At 37.9% G+C, this 25,281-nt stretch overlaps 1 protein-coding gene across 1 annotated transcript; it reads right to left on the bottom strand.

Annotated features, from left to right (window-relative positions):
- Positions 1 to 745: 745 nt before the first annotated feature.
- LOC140947014 (uncharacterized) lies at positions 746 to 20,047 on the bottom strand. The gene is made up of 17 exons (XM_073396093.1): positions 19,646 to 20,047; positions 19,030 to 19,385; positions 17,206 to 17,370; positions 15,590 to 15,700; positions 15,189 to 15,302; positions 14,189 to 14,279; positions 13,348 to 13,569; positions 12,512 to 12,888; positions 10,236 to 10,397; positions 9,937 to 10,047; positions 9,708 to 9,824; positions 8,946 to 9,036; positions 8,171 to 8,545; positions 7,755 to 7,877; positions 6,491 to 6,613; positions 4,009 to 4,143; positions 746 to 2,384 (listed from the first exon to the last, which is right to left on the bottom strand). Exons 1-17 carry the CDS (start codon positions 19,719 to 19,721, stop codon positions 2,011 to 2,013), a joined length of 3,123 nt encoding a protein of 1,040 aa, XP_073252194.1. The 5' UTR covers positions 19,722 to 20,047; the 3' UTR covers positions 746 to 2,010.
- Positions 20,048 to 25,281: the final 5,234 nt, after the last annotated feature.

Here is a 25,281-nt window from a genome sequence, read left to right as displayed (position 1 = left end):
GAATATAAGCTAGCTACATTTTCAGTTGGTAACGCTTGATGTAATCCTGGGCTTACGAGTTCAAACATCGGGGATTATAGCTCTAAAACGTACAGTTCAGAAGAATTTATAGGGTTTTTCACTTTTCAGCACACGCAAAAGTTACACAATGTATATTTCTTTTTGCTTCATGCGAGTGATACGAAAGCCTACAAGCTTATCTTCACACAGTGGAACCTCCCGGTTCACGTTACCCGTCTGCCCATATTTGGGGTTTAAGATTCGCGGGTGGTAGCTCGCAACTCTATTTTAGCTGAGAAATTGTCTTCAAAATTACAGTTTTCTAAAAATACAGTTCGATTATCAATAAGCAAAAGAGTTCTAAAAAGTCGTCTTTCTTCTCAATCGTGGGATTGTGATGTTTTAGGGTGCAATAAACCTTGCGGTAAACCACTTCCCTTCGGAGCGTGGTCTAGCCGTACAAACGTGAACCTCAAACCGCAAACCTGACGGCAAGGTCCTGGTCACGTGACTTCTTGACGTTCGCGGTTCTCGAGAAATGCTGAAAAAGCTCAATCTTAAGATCCCTATTGTCTTAATTCGTCATCCGTAACGGACGCTAGATATTAGTCGCCTAACCTCGGTACCTCAACGATGGCTCAGTTCTACGCCATATTTTCTGCTCTTCCTACCTCTAACTCCCTTCTGCCGTTACACCTTCTTTTCTCCCCGTTTCCAGTTATAATGCATACCAGACACAAAACAATTAACTGGCAAACAGCATTTTTAATTATTTATTCACTACTGCGTCATACTACTAGACAGAAGTTTAACACGTTGTTTTCCAGTTGTCCACAGGTAGTTATATCTAAGATGGACATGTATCTTCTTTAATATAATGTTCTTAAAATGATCTTAATAGGTCCTCGCTCCATACCGCGTGTGCAATGATGACACGAGACGACGTGTTTTTACTGCTTAGACCTGAATTCATTTGGATTGATCCTTCATGAAAAATTAGGTAATCCCGTTGAAGTTTAAAAAAGAAAGCCCTCATTTGCACAAGAAAGGAAAAGCCTGAGGGATTCTGGCAGTAAGTAAACTTACGCCAACGTACAAGAGCAGGAGGTTGTCAATGCCACTAAATTGTGCCTTTATTTTTCAATGAAACTCCTATTCTAATATGTTCCAAAAATCAGGGCTCAACCTCGTGTGATCAACTATTGATATTGAGGTCACCCTCGGGACCGCGAGTTAGTGTCCTTAGTGCAGTGGGGAGGGATTGAGCGGCTGTTCGTATTGCCAGGGTGCCCGTAATAACAGGGTGTCCGCAATGCGAGAGTTGACTGTATCCCTAGTCCTTATATCCATTTCGCTTACAATTTCACAGACTGCCTCCCTGGACCGATCAAAAAACGAGTAAGCAGTTTCATATCCCGCACTCTCCACATCTTAACTATTATGTCGTCCATCGTAGTTTATTTAGCAAATGCATGCCGTTGTTAGACTCAGTAATTAGCATTGATGTGTTCTTTAAGTTAACATAGCATGTTTCGGAGTTTTTTCTAAGTTTTCTTTGACATGATTTTTTTTTTCTTGTTTTTGATCAAAATTTGCATGCAAGCGGCGCGAGGACCAAGTCTCACGCCGCGGAAGGATTAGTTCCGAGTTAGACATTTTTTTTGAGAGATGTGTTTTTTTTAATGCTAGTTGCATCAAGAAGTTTTATGACCCGCCTGATTTAAGTCATTTGTGAAACCTTCTGTGAAGAGTGTCATGAAAAATTAGATCGCCATTACATAATAAAAATGTCTACGTTATAGGCATTATAATCTGCAAAATGGCTTAAAAGTAGTACGTTGTCCTATCTCACTTTTTCTTTCTTTGTTAAAGTTATTATAAACAGATATTGATATTGAAGTTACAGTGTGAGTAGAGTCTCTTTTTAGATGCTTCATTGTTTTTACAATAAAGCCTACTTTAGTGAAATGATAGAATATGTTTACAAATAGACTTTGTTTGCATTTCTGTCTAGTTAGTGCCACAGTAACGGAGATTACAAGTAGGTGTACCACTAAGGTAGTACACATAATATGAACCACAATTTCTCACTTTGATACTTGTTGAGTAATAACAGCAGCGGTAACCACTGCTAAAACACACCGTCCTGGTGACCTGACCGTCCACTACGGTGGGGTGTCCTCCACTTAGCCAGCCGGTATAATGGGTACCACACCTATCGTAAGATGTACATGATGCTGCCATTCTTGTGCCGGCAGACCCCTGGAAACGGAACCATCCGGGGCCAAGACTGCTATCACAATAATAATAATTATAGTAGTAGTAGCTCCTATAATACGAAGTCCTTCGGCTTCCGCTGTTGAGAATCCCGTAGTTCTGACATTCTGACACAAAAGAGGAGAAAGAACATCAGTCACTAGCAACGTTTCATTTAGTTGTACATCAGCTCGATCGTCCCATGTAAGGGAATCCAAGACAGTCTTGGATTCTGGATTCTACGCCATGAATTCCGGATTCCAGGTACTGGATCCCAGTCTTTGTCAATGGCACTTGGGTTCTGGATTTAAATCTTTAGAAGGATTACGGATTCCTAAGCCTAGGATTGTGGATTCCACAAGCAATTTCCCAGATTCTGGATTCCACCAGCAAAAATTTCTTGGATTCCGGAATCCGCATTCCCTTACACAGGGCGAGCTCGAGGTAAAAGAGGGGAACTTTTCTATTCTAAATTCCCCAACCACATCCTCACTGTTGACCAACAACAACACAGGAAGAAAACACTATTGCATCAGCCCATCAGCAGTATATGTTAGGCATCGTCATAACTTGCGCTAGTAAACTGATGAGTTATCTCTATTGCATACGACGTTAAATTTTGATACAGGAATACATGGATGCATATACCGCCTTTAGCTTTGCCGAGCAATTACAGGTAACGATATCAATTTTGTAATCATGAAGCTGATTCAATCATTCAATACTGACATTTACAAAAACGTTCTGGCAACTAACAATTGATTATAAGCCTTTTGCAAACAAAGATTCGCTACTTTGAGATTTTTTTCTGGGCCAGTTCTATTGTCAAAAGACTGTTGACTGAAAGGTCTTTTCTTATAGCACTCTGCATAACCACTATAGCATATTTATACAAGGTCACTTATAATGAAAACGTACTTTCTAAACGCATTGAGCAAGGATGCCCGATACAGCTTAAGGTTCAGCTATTCCCGTCTTGCTCGGCTTCATGACGTAAGCAATAATTAGCCATTTGAGCCATTTTTTTTGCAAGTAGCTAAAATTTACGTAAGGGTAAAAACAAACAAAGAAAAACAAAATACTGTATAACAAAGCAAAAAAGTCGATCGTTGAATCCGTTATTTGACCAGTGACAAAAGGACGCGTAGCAGGGTCCTCATTATCCTACCCTGTTGCTCAGAAGATTTGTTTGGCGGGCACTATGCTGTGTCTCTACACTACGTCTCTACAGAACCGAAATCAAGAATACAGCTCGAAAGACTCCATAAGACTACCATCAAAACGGAAATGAACAAAGACAGGAAAAAAAAAAAAAAAAAAAAAAAAAAACACACACACACACACACACACACACACACAACGATTATTTCATTGTTCGTGTACTTCTGACTCAGAAACTTATTCAAGTGTATTTCCTAATATTATAGGTAATTAAATCTTATAATTAATTAGCAAACTTGAGAAAGTCAACCCCCCTTAAAGTAACAGTATAAATTGCATTAAAGTAGACTTGCCCACAAGTCGAGCCGAATACTGTGCCCTCTCAATGCCGTTCCCTGCAGGACTTCATTAACAAACAAGGGTATTTCCCGTGACCACAAAGTGGTCGAAGGTCTTAAAAGCTTTCCGTTTAAACCGGCCAATGGATTTTAAACGTAAAACCTCGTTCAAGCAGCCAAGGTCAGCGCAAGATGCATCACTCACTAGTGTACGGGTTTGGTAAATGAAAATCTTCCTACTTTTCCTAATTACCTGATGGTATATTGCAAGTTCTGCCATCTCCAATGTAAGAACTGTTACATGAACAATTAAAGGATCCCACTGTGTTTGTACATAAAGCACGTGAACTGTGACAGTCATCAGTGCCACTAGCACACTCGTCAATATCTCAATGGAAATAAACAAAATAACAATAAGTATAATCACGCCCATTTTGTTAGCAAAGAGGTAGCAGGAGACAAGGAAAACGGACTGAAATAACATACCGGTAAGCTTGATCAAAAACAGGTTTCAACAATCGTTGCACTTACTGGACAATAACCATTGCACTTACATTGTTTGAGTTTGCACTGTCTTGACAAGTTTTAATTTCATGGAAAAAGGAACGACGACAATAACATTTCATTTTTTTTCTAAACTAAATCTATTTTTCCGTAGCATTTTTGCGCTTGACTAGAATGCAACCCCCCGATCTGTCTGTGGTTGGCTGTTTCTCCTTTTTGGGTGCCCCGTAGACGATCTAGCCAGGACATTTTGACCTTCCAAACATTCCTATGGTTACTAAAATGGCGCTCCCAGATATATTTTTGGCAGGGACTTGTGTCCATTGCGCACTCTCAGCCTTTGCAGCCAATCAATTCTCTTGGGTGCGTCACGTGCGTTTTTCTTTCGTCGCGTATCTGAAAATAGTATTTTCAGGACTTTTCGTCGCAAAAACGTTTCCCTTTCGTTGTCGAGCTGTGAACGTACTTAAGTAAGGCAAAGAAATTCTATTGGAACCAATCAGAACTGAACACTTTTTGGTGAAGACGAAGAGTCTGAAAGCATGCGACTAGAAATTTCCTTGAATTGAGGCGATACGTACTTTCACTATATGCAAACAAGGACCAAATGAAAATGAAATAGTCACATGATAAGCGCGTGCTTTATTTCGAGGGATGACTTTTAATAATAGGCCATTAATTTTATCAAGTTTTGTCTAGCGATTGCGTCATCTGCTCAGCCATGTGCATGTCACTTAAATTTCTCAAATAAAACGTGTTTCTCGGCAGGCAGCTTGAAAATAAGTAATAATACAATTTTCCTGGATCTGCCTCTCGTAGAATTTAGATTTAATACACTCAGGCATATCGCCGAAAATAGAACCTGAAAGGTGACGTGAAGGCTAAAACGATGTGTTACGTTTCATTTTCTGGGTTTCGCATTCTGCCTATTTTGTTTGTTCATTATGTAGCGCTGTTTTGTGAAGAGTTTGAATGGCCTGAGAAAACAGCCGAATTTCGCGACGCCACCACTTTTTTCCCCACGAAGTTACTTCTGAGAAACGAGCGCAGAATTTCCATACTGATGACGCGTCACTACCCAGATGCGAGTAGTACTGCTGATTGGCTGAAGCAAATTTTCAGCCAAGCAGATCTAGGTAGTGACGCATCATTAGGATGGAGTTTCTGAGCTCGTTTCTTGAACGTCATTTCGAGGGGAAACCAGTTGTAGCGTCTTGAAATGTCGGCTGTTTTCTTAGAATAGAGTTTGAAAGGTTACTGCCGATTTTCGTGGACGCGCTGAAGTGCATCGTGTTGACGTTTATTTTTCTTTGCGAAGAGCTCCCCAAAGTTTCACATATCCAAAGAAGAAGGAGTCGCGATAAAAGTACTTTGAATAATGCATTGATCCTGTCTCTACTATTTACCCATACTTTGTCACAAGAAAACACAAACTGCTAATTCTGTTATCCAACCGGGTTTATTAACTAAAACTCCCCACAAATCAAAGTTCACAATATGCTTCTCAGCTCCTTTATGACTCCATCCTGATTACGTCACTACCTGGATCTGTTTGGCTGAAAATTTGCTTCAACTAATCAGTAGCACTACTCACAGCTGGGTAGTGGCACGTCATCAGGATAGAAATTCGGCGCTCGTTTCTCAGATGTCAGTTCGTGGGGAAAACAGTGGTGGCGTCGCGAAGTTTCGGCTGTTTTCTCAGGCCATTCAAACTCCTCACAAAACAGCGCTCCACAATGAGCGAACAAAATAGGCAAAATGCGAATTAAACCCAGAAAATGAAACGTAACACACCGTTTCAGCCTTCACGTCACCTATCAGGTTCTATTTTCGGCAATGTGTTACCCATTGCGGGCACTCCCTAATCTATGATAATACTCCTAGTCATAACAGTCCCATCTGCGTACCCTCCTCTTTCCGAAACCAGCGCCCCAGACCCCGCACGCGAAAGACTGCTGCTTTCGGGCTTCATGGGTTATTTTCATTTAATGATCCTATTAGCTGGCTGCTTCGCTACTAATGGCTGTCTAATGGCTATACCAGGCAGCCAGTACTCTAAGTTAATTCCTATTTAACCAAGTATATGATTGTTTCTGTTGTTGGCTTCGTTGTTGTCTGACCTACCAAAAACCTTTTTCGTCTGTACTCGGGTATAAACAAGTTTATACAGGAGTCATTTATAGTATCCCTTTCTTCTAAGTCACCTTTTGAAAAAGATCAAAACGCCTTACCAGTGCATGTTCTTCCATCTCCTGAATATCCTGCTTTACATGCGCATGCATACGATCCAACAGTATTGTTACACACCGCATTGACGCCACAGCTATGGGCGTTGGAAGAACACTCGTCGATATCTGGGAAAATGTAGTGAAGCTTGGAGTAAAGATAAGAGATTTTGCATATGCCTGATGGCAGTTCAGCGTAACTTTGATCAATTATTCAGCAATTATTGGATTCGGCTTCCTTATTCTTACCCTCTTCCCCTCCCCTCGCCACCCCCCTCGAGACCCGCATAATTCTTCATATCATACAAAGCAGAATCAAACATTTTTTAATTAATTGAAGGTATTTCAGAACCTTAAATCATGCTTTTCTTCATCGATGTAAAGTTTCGTCTGCATAACATTTGCCTCTTCCTCGGAAAATTCAGGATATAAGGGCAAGTTTAGTCTAGCCGGAAAATATTTATCTTCATGGGCAGCTGTCATCGGTCGAGTGGTATGTTTGCTGTTTTGCTTTGCCGTTAGGGAGTAGTTCGACTCTTTTTTTTTTTCCTTCGCCATTTTCTCCAGCATTACCAAAACCGAACTACCAAGCCGTCGGCTATCCTTTTTTTGATGAATAATTAACCGTTAAAATTCTTGGGAACCCAGGGGCAGTCAAGCTAGATTCCACACAAAACCGGATATTTTTTGGAACAGCCAATATATATATTTTTTAAACACGAACCGGCCTTTCGTCCACATGAAACCTATGAATCCTTTCACCGAAGCTGCATCTTTTTCAAACCGCGCTCCAGATAGGTTTAAGGCCTCGTCCATACGAATACGGTTGTGTAAAGAAATATGCGGTTTCCGGATTCGTGTAGCAGGGGCCTCAGTCGAGTCAGGAGAAACGGCATAACTAACTGCCCCTAGGTCTCCGAGGATGTCTTACTAGTCTCATCTCTAAGGATATCTGCAAACATCTTCCAAATTTGGTTAACGGTAGCTGGCTATGAAAAATTAGCTGGGGGAATACGCAATCAAAAACGCAGAAATGTTTTGAATTATCTACCTGATAGTTTACACTTGGTCGCTAAGGTCAAAGTATTCATTTTTCTTATTTTTCTGCGAAACAAGGCAGGTGACATAGGAATTGCACCCTTCAGCCATTTTTTAACTTTATTGCTTTCTCAGAATCCGTCCACACGAACCGAATATTTTTGAGAACTACCTTTTGGCTTTTGGATTCGTGTGGACGCGGCCTCAGTTTACTTATTATCTATAAATATACCATTGCAGGTTTTTCCATCTCCTGTGTACCCGGCATTACACGAGCATGTGTATGAACCCGCGTTATTCTGGCAAACGGAATTGACGTCACAGGAATGGGAACCAGTGGTACATTCATCCAAGTCTAAAAGGGAAAATCACATAGTGAAGAGATTAAGCAATCTTTACTCTTATCCTATCTTAAAAGTTAAGAATTCCTTTCTTTTGTATATAGCTGTGTAACTGACTGTCGAGGGAAAATAACATATGAGAAAAACGTGACTCGCAAAAAGGATCCTACAAAGCTTGCCCTGAGCTCATGTTTGTTGAATCATTTAATATGTAATTCAAAGTTAATATAGTTGAATGTCTTGGGGCACTATCTGCTAACTGAGGTTCATAAAACATAATTATTAATGATCTTGGTATGCCTAATACCTTTAAAACAAGTGTAGTTATAGCAGTTATGACAAGGCACATCATTCCAAGTGTAACCATGCCTGGCGCCAAGAGTGTGAACACAGTCTTCGTTTTTCCAGTCGTTCGGTTGCTGTGGGGCCCAGAACCTAAAACTACTTATTTCTTTGTTTGTCCACACAAAAGAGCCCTCCACACTTCGGTCATTGAGTCCAATCCAGGATCTCTCTCCGTTGGGACGGTGTTGAATATAGACGTTTTCATTCTGGTTGTGAACTGTTACCAAACTGGAACTCATCGAAGAACAGTTTGATACAGCAGTGAGCCACGAGCCACAAGTGCGACTTGTAAAGTAACAGTAGCCACTAAAATAGCTCCAACCTGGCTGGCAAATACCTGGCAAATAGATGCAACATTTGTGGTATTAAGATACCCAGTTACCTCGAATAGTTATCACTCTATGTACCTTACGTTTGATAAACATAAATATATCAAGATCCTGCCTTTAATCTGAGCTAAAGAAACCATACTAACAGTATATACAGTGTACTAATTTATGCGCATCAAGTTCAAAAAGTGCTTCACAACTGCAACAAAAAAAACTTTGTCACACCGAGGCGTCTCAGTAAAAGAAATCCACCCTTGCAATGTCATCTACGAGTAATGAGTGATGGGATAATCCGGCTTAGGACTACCTTAAGCACCGCCTTTCAGGTTAATATTGTTGGTTAATATTAAGTTAGCTGTATCTAATATGTAAAAGAGTTTCTAGTCTAATAAGGATGTCGCCCTTTACCTGACAAGACAGTATATGATACGGAAAGAGGGTCGTACTTTGAGTCGTACAATTCCTTTGTACACACTCGAGCCCCTGTTGTATTGATGTACTAAAATTTAAAATGGAAAATAAATAAATAAAAACAGATGATCATTTGCACATTTTTTAATTCACCAATCCTAAATTATCATGTCTTAGTCTCGACAAAAAATTAATCTGCTACTGACTACTGTTTGTAGTTTTATCTACTTTTAAAGCACTGCGTTTAGTCATTACGTCATTGAAACTGCTTTAGTGCCCATAACCTAAAATTTATTATTATTATTATTATTATTATTATTATTATTATTATTATTATTTGAAAGTAAGCTTTACCGCGAGAACCTTGTCTGCGGAAAAATTTTGCGATGCGAACACAACTTTGTTTTTTTGTTTAGAATTTTTTCTTAAACGTTCAAAGTTGCTGCCATTTTGGCGTACCATTGGTCTTAGTCTTCTCACTGAAATCCCCCGGGAACAAAGGAGATGTGACGTAAATTAAGGAACTATAACGTAAATTAAGGAAAACGTAACTTTAGAGGCAAGAAAACAGGTGTGGAGCCATGTTAGTTCAATCATTTTTTAGAACAAGTCTTTTTATTACTGAACCACTTCCTACACTTTATAATCGTTATTAGTTTACTGCCATGAAAGAAAGCTCAACACGGATCACAAGCTCACAATACCGTTCCACACCTCCAGGTTGTTTTCAAAGCGCTCACTTAGCAGTCACTGACTCACCTCAACCCAAGCGGTTATGGAATTGTGCATTGGATCCTGACCTCCCCCACTGGAAGTGTGATTCGCAGATACAAATACACTTGGGGCTTTCTTGTACAATTTGGTAAAGGAAATATCCTAATAAAAGAACATAAAATGAATTTCAAAATCGATGAAAAGAGCCGTCAAATTAACGTATGGTGAAAACGTGACATAAAATAAAGCAAAGCGAGATATGATTTATACTGACCTTGCAGAATCCGTTATTGTTCCAGGCTGCAGGCTTCTGAGAGTTTGCAAAGTAAACTGAGCTGTGTTCTGAGAACATGGGCTTGTCAAGTGACGAAAAAGCCAACCAGTTCTGTGAAAAGAGAAAAAAAAAACAAACAAAAAGAAAAATGGAAAGAAAGAGAAAATTCGCTACATCATGTTGTCAGGTTGCCCTGCACCGCTGGGCAACGACATAATTTGAGACAACTTAACGCACAACAAATATAATGCTGAGAATAGGACGTAAAAAGGAGAAAAAAATTGAAGTATACTACATACGACATAGATGTCCTCATGTGAACCCGCGTAATTTTGCAGTTCCCTTAAACATATTTTAAAGGAAGATCGCGTGATATCCTCCAACCAAATACTGGCAGCGTCTCTCTTCAGTCCTGCATGGTGATGTGCAACGGTCACAAAAACTGAAGGCTCCTTTGGAAACTAAACCCACACAGAAAAATTACCTGTATATAAGCAAGCCATGTTGTGAATAAAAGTTTAAATCTATAACATTTTAAATAACTTATTTTATAATAATCAATTAATTAAGCAGTTAAAACACTTCCTTACTAGGTAGTGACAAAGACAAAGTGAAGAAGGTGTCTCGTACTAGCTTTTCTTCAAGCAGGTAACGTTTTGTCTGCATCTGTACTTTAAAAACAGTTGTCCGGTTTTCATGTGTTATGACCGCATAATAAAAAAAGTACCTGTCTGTTAGTCTTGAATTGGATGCACCATGAACCGAACCGTGAGCACACCCTCTAACATGGTGTGTATATTGCCGGAGCGAGACTTCTATTTTTTGTGTGTGTATGTTGACGTAGTGTAGTGCAGCATTTGATCCTTTTACCAAACATAAATAAATAAATAAATAAACAAACAAATAAATAAATAAATAAATAAAAATTCTACCAAGCGAAAACAAAACCAATGGCGAGAGTGACACAACAGAGCGAGGCCTCAGTTAAAGTGCGCCTTTAAGAAACAATTATTTTCATAAATGACTAGATAAGTACACTAAATCTATTAAATTATCCATAATAAACAGCTAAAAAATTAATATTTATTTACTAAGAAGGCTAAAAAATTTCATGAGTGTTAAAAAGACATTAATTATAACTGTCGTAACAGCATATATTACTTCAAAGACATGAGTGTTACGTGCAACGCAGCACTTGGGGCAGATTGATTTTCACGTGCTGAAAATGTTGATGTAGTAAAGTTTAGCGAAGGCACTCTGTTCGTGTCCATAGAGCTCAGGGACTTGACGAATTTGTATTTATTGAGATTAAAACAGAGCAGATAGATGCTGGTAGATAATTCCATAACTAATAGGTAAACGATTAAAATAACTATTTTAAAACAATGTAGTGCGGCACTTAGAAATTGACAAATCTAAAACTAAGCTGCTGTACAAAATCATTATGACAGATATTGTAGTGACCTAATTGGCATCTGAAGTAGAATTGAAAAGAAGATCATTGATTTCATTAAATAAAAAAATAGGCAAAAGGTTCAGTTTAATATTATAAGCCTCTCCTGATAGCTGGTAGAATCCGTTCAACTTAAGTTTCACATAAATTTTGTAGCTCTTCATTGAAGACTTTCAACTTTAGAGATATTTCCTATAGATTGAGGTGCCCAGATTCAGGGGAGATCTGTCAAATGTAAAAATGTAAGGTACAAAAGTCTTCTGGTGTCTGTCAGTGTCAAAATCGCAGCAGGTGTGTCTTCGAAGAAATGCTAATGTTCAGTAACACTGTACTTATGAGATAACATTGTTTATGTACTGGTTCCACGTAAGGTCACCAGTAACCGTTACTCCAAAATCTTTTTGCGAGGTTACAGGAGACAGAGCATCAAATCCAATTGAATTTTATAGCCGAAACAGACTCGGGTTTCGTTTGCGTGGAACGGATAAACTTCGCATTTAGAGCTATCCCACAGTGCATAAATAAATGTGCCGAATTTACGCTAATTAACCTCACCGCGCTTATTTGAAGGCAGTGCTTAATACCATAATAATACCGCTTAGTACCGTATTTACGCGACTAAGCGCCGCAGCGCTTATTAAACTTCCTCGCCCCCAAATGCGGCGCTTATTCGAGAAATTACTGTACATATGTTTATTGGCAACTTAAAAGAGTTTATTACATTTAGGGCAAGTTGTTATTACATTTAGGACAAAATATTTTTATATTTAGGAATTTATTACATTTAGGCCTTGGCCAACTTGGAAGTAGAACGATAGTAATTAGGGACCTTAAGCATCGACGACGAAATGGGACGACGACGCCGACCGGAATTGAAGTGAAATTTTTCCGCGCTAACCTGGGCATGCGTAAAGTTGTTAAAACGTCGTCCAACCTTCGTCGACAACGAAATTCAGGGAGGTTTGCCGTCGTCGCTAAAACGTAGGTATAAAACTATACTTTTTACGTGTAAATCACTCTTTTTCTCCCTAGTCATTCAGTGCAACCAGGCAAAACTTTAGTAAACCAAGGTAACAATAAATAAAGTAAAGCACATTTTAGAGCAGTGAAAAAATCGCTTACTGAAGGAAAACGCACTGTCTTGCATGTTGTTCCAGTCCACCACTGTGACATGCGCACCTCTCCACTGACCCCACCTTCTGGGGCTCCTTGATAAGCTATCCAGTCTATGGACACATTAGCACGGGACCTGCGCTCGTTGAAACCAGCCGCCATCACGCACGCAGTGAATTGTTCGTAGGTCACATCTTCAATCCACGACACAGCAGCATCGTGGACGTAATTCATGTCCCTTGTATCGATGTGATTGACAGTTACCTGCACTTGAACGGGTTTATCAGGGTAGAACACAAATGGTCGGAAACCAATTACTTCACAGTGAGAGTATCCCAAGGAAGGTATATGAGGCATGTGACGCCGGTCACGCTGAAATGGGAACCCTGCAAGGTAGTACAAAAACGCAAATGTAAAGGAAAAAAAAAAAAAAAGAGTGAGAGAGTTCGAGTTATCATGAGGCGATTTGTCTCGAGCTCCTCTTTAGACAAGATTATATATTTTTTGAAGTCATAAACTGTTCACCTTATGACGTCAGTTTTTCACATTTTACGTTACTTAAACGACGAATTTTTTTTTTGCTTTAATTAAATCGTGTCACGGTAAAATTTCCTCGTTTGTGCTTTTGCTATAGAAATATGTTCAGAGATCAGCTTCGCTTTAATAATCAGTTTATACCTTTAAAACGACTTTCAACTGGTACTGATGATAGAGATTCAGAAGATGTGATATCGATACGTTGTTATAGTGAAGACTTTTTGACGTTTCCGTTTTTTTCGGGGTTGTTAATTTGGGTGATTGGATTAAATGGCAGTTGATACTATAAATGACGAGATTACTGATACCTTCACAGCTCCCAGGATGCTGCACAGTAAAGTTGAGCTGTAACAAACACATTTCCTGCTTAAAGAGACACTTGTTGTCATACGTCGTTCCGTTAGAAGAACAGATAGGCTCTTGATAAGATGGGCAACTGTCTATGCACACACAGCGGGCATCGTATGGTCCAAAAGCTTTGCATAGACCATGATAATCACAGTGTACGCCATCTATACAAGGATCCAGGTCTGTGTAAAACAAAAGATGCATAATTATCATTAATTTTGTGTGCATAATATATCTAACGGAAAGTGCTCATACCGATTTGGTCTATAAGAGTATTAATCAAGAGCAGGGCTTGATTGTTGTTTTGTTGTTGTTGTTGTTGCTGTTGTTGTTGTTGTTTTTTTTGCTTTAACTTTGATAGATGCTATCATTCTTATTATCGGGAATTCATGTTGAGCTGACGCTTATAAATTAAACACCAATCTTAAAGGATCTGTTAGTGTTAACGAGACGAAGTGACAATATTAGTCTTTAAACTAGAGCCTAAATTAGCTAAGAAATAATTCAAGAGAAGTAGATTTTAAATTCTTCAAGTAAAAGGGAACAAGTGTATGGAACAAGTCCTAAATGACTTATTGCGTTGAAACGGCATTACTTGACATCAAAGCAGGAGGTCGTATGATTATTTTTTTGCCGTGCACCATATGATCTTCTAAATCCTAATAATCTCAAAAAAAACAATTAGCTTTTCTCTTTGAGTTTGTTTCATGAATGGTCGCAGAGTTATTACATTAGCGGTTAACTTTTAACTTTTTAACGGTTAACTTGGTAAATTATTACATTACTGGGTGATATACCTACCTCCAGTAATCAGATAATCGACTTTTATGGTATCCTTGCTCTTGGCTTCATAGACTCGGACACAAATCTCTGTATTTGCGGTGGACGTGTACTAAGGGTAGAAAATCGAGATTGCTGATAACATTATTACTCCAAAGTAGTGTTGAAAATTCTACTAAACAAACGATCAAAACGTAAAGGTGATAAGACACTTTGCCGAAAACTGACGTAAAACTGCACGGTTAAACACAGATATAAACAGTTGTTTGAATGTTTAGGAATCAGTAAGAGGAATCGTATATGCTAAAAAAAAAGTTGATTTGGTTAACCATTTTATTCATCTTCCAATTCCTTTGAACCAGTTATCACTGTCACTCCATCAAAAATGGAAATCGATTCTGTGCAATAAAGAAAGTCCACTGAATCTGGGAAATGAAAGAAGATAAATACATTCAAACAACCTTTGCAAGGACTCAGGCCTTTGTGATATTTCCTGTTATAAGAAATACTGATACAATTTTTTCCCCAAATTTACAGAGCTTGATGTTGTTGTTCCTCTGAGGGACAACAATATAGCGGCCAGAAACCAACAAAAATGTCGGTTTTTGCGATGGCACAATCTTAAAAAAAGGAGAAAATTTTCTAACCCAATATCCGGCAGATTCCTATAGGCCCTTCCAGATCCTTCAAATGCCGCGTCACGCAAAAGGTTAAAAATTAACAGCGTAGTTTATCACTGACAAAACGAAGAGCCCTTTCGAACAGACAATTTGTAAAAATACGGGTTATGCTGCTCTAAAACTGATGAATTTGTATGAATTTTGATGACGTCACGTGAAAACCACCAAGAATATAATACTAGCGTGGCGTTAAACTTTGTGAAAAGATTTTCTTACACTTTCTGTCTTTCTTGTCAATCTGGGATTTCTTTCATTTATTCACGGCATGGATTGATCATATTTATTAAGATTCAACGCTAAATTAATCTTTTGCCATCTGCAAGTTTGTAAAACAATTTTACCTCGACCCAAGCGGTGATTGCGTTACACCCAGACAAACGCGAATCGTTGTTGATGCGTTTTGCCGTCACTATCACCACAGGAGGAGCATAGAATTCGTCTGTAAAGTTGATATTCTGTCAAAGAAAGATAAAGCTTGTTAAAAACAACTTTTTTTTTTATTTAAGATAAATGGCAAAAGATGAGAATTATAAATAAAATGAACAAATGACTTTAACAAGCAAGTTTCGACTTGTTTCTCAGACTACTCCATGAATTAACGCACAATGCAGAATATTCAGAACAACTTAAGGATTAGTTGTTTATTGGTTCTGCTAAAAAGGAACATCATCCCGCTTTCGATTTTCTTAATGCAAAGAAATTTTAGTGCTCCATTTAGCAACCTAACAATTTACTTTCATACCTGGCAAAAGGCGTAGTTAGCTTGCTGAGATAACAAGTTATAATTTGTAAACAAGAGGCTATCAGTTAATGTGAAGTTTCCAACACTGAGGTTTGTATAAGCCATCCAGTTCTGCGGCAATGGAAAAAAAATCATATTTTAGAAATTTGGAGCCGTTTTTGCCATATAATGTTACTAAATCAGCTGTCCTCTATTAAGCTAAATGGGGGGAGTTAGAGGCACGCCCCCCATAACTCAAAAACTGCATATGATAATATAGCTAGACCAGATAATTTGGTCATAATAATGTACTCAACATATCTAACATCTTGCGATAAACTGACCGACAAAATTATGTAATGTGACTTCAGCTTGAGTATAATAGAAGGGAAGGTGTCTGATTAAATTGCGAAGTAGGCTAACACTGATTAATGCCCTTAACAACAGAAGTGGCAGCATGATGAACAGGAGGAACTGGAACTTTCAATCGGGCATGCATCTGTAAGAAATGAGAGCATTTCAATCCAGTTTCGTCGATGGAGTGTTCGAATTCAACTCCACTATCGTGTCATTAAGGGAAGGCTGAAGACACTTGTCCCACTGAAGAATATTTCTAACAATTTCGTAGCGATAAGCCTTACCGATATTACAGAGTCTATCTTGATGTCAATTCAAATAAAACTAACTGAACACTGTACCTGAATTGCAGATCTTAAATAGACACCCTTAGGATATTTGAAGAATACATTTTCACTGTTTGATTGATTTTGAACAAGTTAAATGCATTTGTTTTGCTTATTTGTGTGTAGAAGAATATTCTGAAAGCAAACTTAATGTGCCAGCAATAAAATTCAGAGGGAAATGAACATTCTTGGAAAATTATCTCAACACTTCTGTACATTAATTTTCTTCAAATCCACATCTTTTATCAAATAAGAGCCTCAAAAACCTTGATTGCATTTTTACAATTTTCTCTTTAATTTTGTTTTTAATCATTTACGTCAATCAGAAAATCTAGAAAAAAAGAAAAAACACATGAAAGTGAAAATTCCAAATTTTGCAAAATATGGCTGTCAACAATCGGTGGCAGAGGACACTTTGACACTGGGGACAAATGTTTCCAGACAAGTTTTAGAAAGATCGCTAAGCTTGGTACTCATTAAGCATGAACCTTAAGTTTGGAGCCTGGCAAAAGCTCCTTCCCCGCGGTCTGCATAACACTAAAGTTTTACGAAAGAAGGAACCTGATTTCAATTCATTTAAACGAGTACTAAAATATAGCTCATTAAATCGTTTAATTACCCATACTAATGTTCAAGCTAGAAAGCGTTCCTGCTGACTTCCAAAGCAGTAAATGGTAACAGAAATATACTTAGGGAATGTATTTTTACTTCAATGTTTTACCAAATTCGAAATTACATATTAAAAAGAACTGGACTTAAAATTTTGGCATATTTATTTATTGTATAACTTAATAAGTAAGAATTTTACAAATCTATGATAACTTCGACCATTTTTCTTATGATTATGATAAACTTAAGAGCAAATAAGCGTTTTTGGGCAGCTCATTGCAGAAAAAATAATTGAATGGAAATCTTAAAAGATCTTTGAAAAGCAATTTAAAATTTCAAGCTCACAATAGCAATGCCTTTGTGAAGTCCGTCGAAAATCTTTACTTCCCTGAGGCAGATTTTGAAACTGTCCCCAGTCAATTCTTCCACCCAGACTGCCATGGCGTCTTGAGGTCTCTCAGGAAACTGGTGTCTTGGAGTTGCAAGCAAAGTTGGAGAGGTCAAAAAACGCTTTAAATAAAAAAAGAAGAAGAAAAATGGATTAGTTTTAACTGAACAATTAATAATATTACTATAACAACAACATTAATAATAATAATACTATAATACTATTATAGTGCGAAAAATAAGGAGAAAAATTTTTCCGAATTACAAATAAAAGAGCACTGAAAATTCTAGACAGAGGAAAGTGACACACACACACATACACACACACACACACACACACAGAAATGAGAGCTACAATGTATTTCCGTATAGTACCAGCACGCACACCGCGTTTGAAGAACAACGTTACCAAATTCTTTAACAAAGGAAAGGCAAAAAATAATAAATCTGTACACGGTGACTGACTGTTAAATCTCTTTGTTTTGCAACCTTAATATTTCTAAATTAAATTCATTTTAACTAAAAATTTACATCAATTTCAACAATGTTTGATGCGTTCCGTGTTATTGTTTTATAAAATAATAGATTAGATAGCAATTGGAAACTAACTTTACCATTATAAAGGCTAATGTTTCATTGCTTATATTCAAGACTTGTTGTATGTGAATGCAAGTGTCAGTGTATGACGGATTATATGGGTAGGTATAAGTGTAGTTCATGAAGAGCACATCACTCTTCGGAATGGAGGGGGCTGGTGTTGAAAGGTTGGCTGGTTAAATTTAATACACCCTGGAGTGCTACATAACCGTGCAAACGTCTTATGGTTGGAGGGGGCAGGGAAAGGTGTGTTAGACGTCTCTTCGCTTTCTTTGTGGCTGGTATTGTCATTGTGTGAATTGGTAATTGCACGGATTAGTAGGTTATTCCACGCATAAAAAAAATAAAAAAAATAAAAAAAAAATCGATCAAGTTAGAGCGTAGTGTCAACCAAAAGATTATTTGTGCTTAATATTTCTAAATTCAAATGCGTTGCAAATCGATCATTATGTGTCTGTTATATAATGTTAAAGAACTTCTGTCGGATAGGAAAATGATTCTACAGAAGTGAACACACGTCCAGCGTTTGAACAAATAATTGCATGCTGAAGGGTCAGGACAACGTTTTTCAACATCAAAGGAGGTATGCATTATGTTCTTTGCGTTTGAGCCAAAGAAAATGTTTGACAATAATATTATTTTAGGGTGTCATCTGTCAGGAATCCAAGAATGTCCTTTATTGCAAAACGAAATCGGATTTGGCTTCTCAACGGCAAGATGAAAGTTCCATTTGTGTGGCAAAGGCCGAGTGCGATTAGCAGGGAACCACACCAACAATCAACTTTTAATTGGCGAATTAAAACAACTTATCCTACCTTCTCCTCTAATATATTCAACTGCGCGTATGACTTAGCCGTAACACTGGGCGTCCCACAAACAAACAATCAAAATGCAGCAAAAGAAAAAGGGAGAAGGATGTATTCACAAACTGACCTTGTTCATTCAATGGTTTTATGGTAGGAAAAACTCTCTTCTAATATACATCTTTTTTGAGAACTCGAAGAAATGATACATTTCCAGACTATGATTAATAGAAATTTTCTCCAAATGAGTAGTAACCTTATGCATATCGTTGTTTTGTTCATCTTGCAAGACCACTTTGTCTGACCGTTCTGGATTCTTCCTTTTTGCAATCAATCACGTTACTTTGTACAGTGAACATATTCTTTTCAAAATTAAACTAACCTGAGGAAAGTAGATCTTCTTACATTCTGTTCCGGTAGTCCAAGAGTCCAAGGAAGTGGTTCCTAGTTGTGCCCCCGGAGGGGCAGATTGTAGGGCAATCCAGTTTATCTCAGCAGTTGTATTTGAGCCGTTGCTGTACTCGTAGATGCAAGCACGGAATTGAGTTCTATCTACTGATTCCACCCAAATAGCAGCACCATTACCACGGGTTTGGCTGTTCACTGAGTGTCCAGACGAAGCAAATACTTTCACTTGATTTCCACCAGAGAAAGGTTTAGCGAATGTGATTTTCTCACACGCGAACAACCCTGGGTTCCTGGTAGTTGTATTGATTTTTCCAGCTTTGAAAATGACTTCTGTAAAAGAATGATAAATTTTCAGGCTAAAATAGCCTCCTATTACCTCTGGGCTATTGCATTTGGGGAATTTATGAAAGGTTACAAGCACTGAGCGTAGCTAGAGTCCTTAACGTTTGAGTATAAGCTGCCCCACCTCCAATGCCTTCTACCTTGCTCGAAATGAAACTTCCACATTATTTTGCCAAAGAAAATTGCCGACAACTATTAGCATGTTAGAGCGCATATTCTTAATAAAAAAAAAAAATTATCTAATATACCTTGACTTCCTTCACTAAGAAGCACAGCAGTAAAAACTGCGTAGAGGACAAACGGAAGGTGTTGCTCTCCCACCATCTTGAATTAACTGAAGAAAGGCCGCTCCCTCTTGTGCAAATAATATACACTTTGTCCTCACGTGAAGGCATCATTTCTGTTGCGTGGACAGTAAGGGTCAGTGAAGCACTAATTTACCTTAAATGGATATGATCTGCCATGGTCCTAGCGTTGAGGTCGTGGAAAGGGGGGAAACCACCTACCGGCATAGACTTACCATTTACTAGAGACTCTGGTCGAGTGGATTTATTCTATTTGGCTAAAATTATAATTACCGTTGCTGAGAGCAGGTAAAGCTTATATGTTAACACCCATGCGCTTCTTTATTTCACCCAATTGTCCCCCTCTGACTTTTGTGCCCTTTTGAAATAAAAAGGAATTCATTAGACGTTTAGTGGGTAAGTATCTTACTGCCAATTATATTAATTTATATATTCCAGTCGTAGTAGTTGTTTACAGAAAAGCCAGTTGAAACTTAAAAACTTTACAAATGCCCATTTTGTTTCTTTACCTTTTCCTTTCCTTTGATAGAGAACTTTTAACAGTCTATCATATATTTGGCTGACTTCTTTTATCAAATTCTCGTGATCAATTATTTTCATTGATTCAGCCGAAATCATCGTAAGATAATTGAGCCGGGTTAAGTTCCACTCCTTGAAGTACCAGATCATGCAATGATCATTTAATTATTTGTAGTTCTTTTACTTACACGAGCAAGTAGCAAACTGTCTACGCCTTAAAATTGAAATCTATTCGTATGCTCTCCATAAAATAATTCAAATCAGCCCTGTCAAATTATAGCGTGAGTGAAGTGAATAGAAGGAAAGGCTTTTCTTACTGTCTGGATATAATTGTTTTTTGTTTTTTTTTTTTGTTTTTTTAAATCCTTTTGTTTTTTGGGTATAAGCTTAACAAGAAGGGATTGGCGGACAATTCATTTGTACAATTTATGTTGTTCAGAGCTAAACGATAAGGTTTTAAAGGAAGTTGTACCCTCAAGATTATTCTTTAATATTATTAAAATTATCAAAAAAAAAAAAACTAAATAACGAAATTAATTTTTATAACTTCAAGGTCCATCCCTGTCGACAGTTTTGCACAAAATCATCTTAAGCCACAGCTTACCCAGTGTGGCGACGGCCATCTGTCCTGTTTGGGTACGAGTTCAGGTTTATATGGAGTTTCAGCTTTATAAACAGCTGATCTCTCGGATCACAAACAGTCTCATTTACGAAACTTGAACAGAATTACATGTACATAGTTTGCGTGCAGTGCCTGTTGTACTTATCAATTTGCACTACGTAACAGAGAAAATGACCTGCAAGTTAAGTATTGCTCGGCAAAATGACTCACCAGACAAGTCTTACTTCAAGCTCATACAGCTTCTGCACGAATAACGTAAAAGGTTTTCACTAAAATAAATTTCAAGTGTTCTTTTGCTGGGTCTTACAGTGATTCTAAGTTTTACAAAGAGAAGCAGCTAGATTCATAATGAAACAAACTAAACATTGAGACAAACTGTTTTTATTGATCCATCATTTTAACAATGCCACAAACTAATTAATTATAAGATTGCAGCGACGGCTTAAGGGCATGTTCAATAATGCCGATATGTCAACTTGTACAATAAGTGTTTGTCAGTTCTATAAGCTATTGGAAAAGTGTTTCTGAGCTATTGCCTAGTGTGAACTATGAGAACTATTAAAGCAAGGGAAGGACTTTAAACTTAGAACTTGTAAATACATGTCGAAATGAAAAACCTACTTTATTGCAGCTAGAGAATAGTATGTTTGAATTTGTTTGTGCAATAACGGATTTGAATTAAGAAGGTACTTGCGATTCGGATTTAAAGGTTTTTTTTTTTTTTTGGCGGATTTTGGCGAATTAGCCAGAAAAGGGAAGCGCGGATCACTTATTATGTTTGTATTTAAAACATGAATGTTGAGCTGACTTTTCTAGGCCTTCCAGACATTTTAAGCTTAACTACAAGGCTCTTCCAACGGCTTCCGACTGTCGGTATGTTATATCTCAGTTTCAAGAAAAGAAAGACTTCCTGCCACATCTTATTCGCTTTTCTCCCTCTCTACATATATATATACTCATTAAGAGTCGGACATTCAAGGCCTGTTTCCCCAAGCACCCGTCATTTGGAATTTTCTAAGTGGCACTACACGTTGACTCTCTCGCTAGGAATTTAAGCAAAACATTCATAATTCATTTCTGAAAATCCTCACCGCTGAGAATGATTATATGGATTCAGTAGCTCTTTTTCCAAGAACGCGCGTTCTATAATCAAGCCTTCCTATCGCAATTACTGTTTGTAATTCAGCTAGTTTTCGAAAACAAGTGTGTGCTTCAACTAGTGAATTTTTCTTTACTTTATTCATTTAATTAATTATCTATTTATGTACTTTATAGAAACATTGACATCTAACTGATTCTAGGCTTTCTGTTAATTGTGATCACTGCCCGCCGCGATTAGCCTGTGCTATTTGCGGGTAGAGTCAATCATGTAGGGTAATGGTATTTTAACGAATTGTAAACATAATCTGTTTAATACTTAGCTATAGTATGTTAATTTTAGTTTGTAAACCGCTCTGAAGCAATAAATAACTGAAGTTAAAAGTTGAAGTTGAAAGTTATTGATGAACGAAAGACAAATCCACTAGCTAGAACGAGTATTTTGACCTGAAACTGATTTTTCTGCAGTTGACTTTTTTTAGCTTTTGTTCAGTGGTGTGGGCTGTTTAGTTGTTGGAAATCCAGAATGGATATATCATCATTCAGTGATCCGGCGCTTTAACCTAAAAATTCACCTTTTTCCATGCCAGGGAAATTATCAAAACAGGCAAGGCCCCAGTGACCGGCAATAAAACATTTCTTGGTGCATTGATGGCACGTGGTTTGAGAATTCTGCAACAACAGAGATTTTAATCTATATCTAGAACTTTGCTTAGTGTGATTTATGAGGAAAAGGAAAAGGAAACAGAAACTTTTAAAGCGATAATTCAACACTGTAAAGAACAGAATGACAAAACAGACGCATCGTAAGGGTCGATTTATTTGTTTACGTATAAAACTATAATCAAAACAAGCCAACTAATCCGCATGTTAAAGGTACGGCGGCTTTTCATGGTTCTATTATTAGTAGTAGACAAGTGCGAAACAAAAGAAACAGTAGAAACAGACTGAGGTCATAATCGTCATAGTAGCTGCAGTTATACAGGCTATTTTAACCCCTGGTGGGCCTTTCTTGCCCACCGGGAAAGCATCATTATATTAAGGCCCATCTCTCCCAAGAGAATTTGCTCGGGAAAATTCGGGAAAATGAAGGCAAGAATTATCTCTACAGCCCTTAAGGTAACTCGCTGAGCCCATATCAGGCGTCCTGCTGCCTTCTTTTTGACGTAAAATCATGTCCGCAAACCAGCTGAAAGCTGGGTATACAGGACATTGGATTATACGAGTTTAGGTATAGTGGTTTCAAAAGCACCTCAAGAAACTCGGAAAATCTTATTTTCGTCAGTGAGGCGAGATCCGAATTCTGTTTTACCGTTATTTATGCACTTATACACATAAACAGAATAAGGTCACCAACTTTGGAGACCAAGATAACAATATATACCTAGATTGATAAGCGTGACACACCACCTTAAGAAGTGAAGTGGAAATACAGTTATAGTGTTTTGTAACTGTTAGCGTCTTCTACATGCGACACAGTGAAAAAAGGACATTGGTGAGCCTGCACGGCTTTCAGCTCATGCATGTGACTAGCCAGTTTGTTCCCGTTGTTTACTTTCTGAGCGGGTAGATTATGCTGTGGAGGTTTCATAAGGTTGATTAAGCAAATACTTGCCGCTTCCCTCACATTGAGAGGTCATGAAGCTGGTCTGTTTCATGTTATCGCTAATAAAATTAGTGATGCGGAGGGTTTATAAAAGGGGTAAAAAATGACTGAAAAAGAATTTTACAAGGACGCTTAGAGCAAAATTGGGTCTATGTTTTTCTTCCCCATGGGGAATTTAAAGGCATGCCACGATCACAATATCGATCAAAACTCAGAGCGAACCCGACCCGCTTTGGGTAAGAGGATTACTGTAACCACAACTTGGTCGATGGCTGTGCCCTACCGGGGACCAGTGACGTCATTCAAAATGAACGTCGTCATCAATTTCACTGCAAGTAGTGCAGATAAATTATCTTATCTTAACAGAATACAAATTAATCCTTAATTCATGCTTGAGGTCCGAATAGTTAGTACAATAAACATTCATTTTCGATTTGGTATTATTTAATTTGTTCGATTTTGGGACTATTAGAACTGAATAAAAAGCAACTCACTAATGAAAAGAGGTGGTTTATTGTGTTCTTTTTAACATGTGCCGAACTTAACGTGAGGGTTAAATGCATGTGAAGTGCGACGTTTGAATCAATTTTAATTTTTGTATATTTAAAAATATCTAAAAAAATATTTCAATGTACCCTGACTTCCTTGAGCAAGAAGCATAGCTGCAGCAAAAATTGCGAAGAGGACTGGCGGGACGTGTTGCTCTCCCGACATCTTGCTTTAACTAAATCAATACTTCTTTTCTTAAAAATAATGTTTCTATTTTGTTCGAAGAAAGTCATTATTTCTGTTGCGTTGAGAGTAAAGGGAAGTAAAGCACTGATTTTCCTAAAATGGATATAACTATTTTTGGGACTAAAGTTAAGGTCGCAGAAAGGGGGGAAACGAATTGACATAACTATTCACATATGATTGTAAAGGCCTAAAAATGTAACAACCTTAGAACTATTATGAACACACCTAGGCTTCTTTTTATGTTTGGTCTGTTTCTCCCCCTCACACTTTGCCCTCCAGGGAACAGAATGTTCACCCGGAAGTATTATTTTTGATAGTCGGGCCTCACTTTGCAATCATGGCTCGTTCCTGTCTCTCGAAGCCGCGGTCTTCTTTCGCCTTTGTTAACAGATGTAGTCATCGGTTTACTCTTGAATGTCACTCACTACAGCTGTACATGCCCTTTATTTTACCTGATGTGCCTCATAGAACTGGTTATTCCCAGTACGAGGGCGATCAAAGAAAATTACCGCTTTACTATTAAAAATTTCTTTCCCAAAAAGGTTATCAAGAAATCAATCAACCAATTATTTATGTCAATACGTGGGATGGGGTTACGCCGATCATCCGAGCCCAAGGCTCATGTATGAAACGTATGAAAAAGTATATAATGGATTTTCTTTACCGTTTCCTTTCCTTTAACAAACAACTTTTCTAACCATTAAATTTGTCAGTATTGATAGCTTTTATCAAGGGTCTTTTGTTCGCCTTGACTAGTCGGCTGCCTTGATTCTTGCGCTGGCCAGAATAAAAGCAAACAATGCAATGAATTCAGCATATGACATCCTGGTCCACGTTTTGGATTTATATTTTAGATTGTCAATGTTGTTGCATTAGAGAATCAGCTCGGCTCTACAACACATTTGATATGACTAGAATTTCCACCCACTGTGAGAGGTATAACATTTTTTATCTGCAAATGTAAGATAATCTGTAAGTGTCGGGTTTTTCACTCCCGTA

This window comes from Porites lutea, chromosome 8 (genome assembly GCF_958299795.1).
Source record: "Porites lutea chromosome 8, jaPorLute2.1, whole genome shotgun sequence".
Lineage (NCBI taxonomy): Eukaryota > Metazoa > Cnidaria > Anthozoa > Scleractinia > Poritidae > Porites > Porites lutea.
Note: the sequence above shows the minus strand (reverse complement) of the source record. Positions and strands in the feature narration are given on the sequence as shown.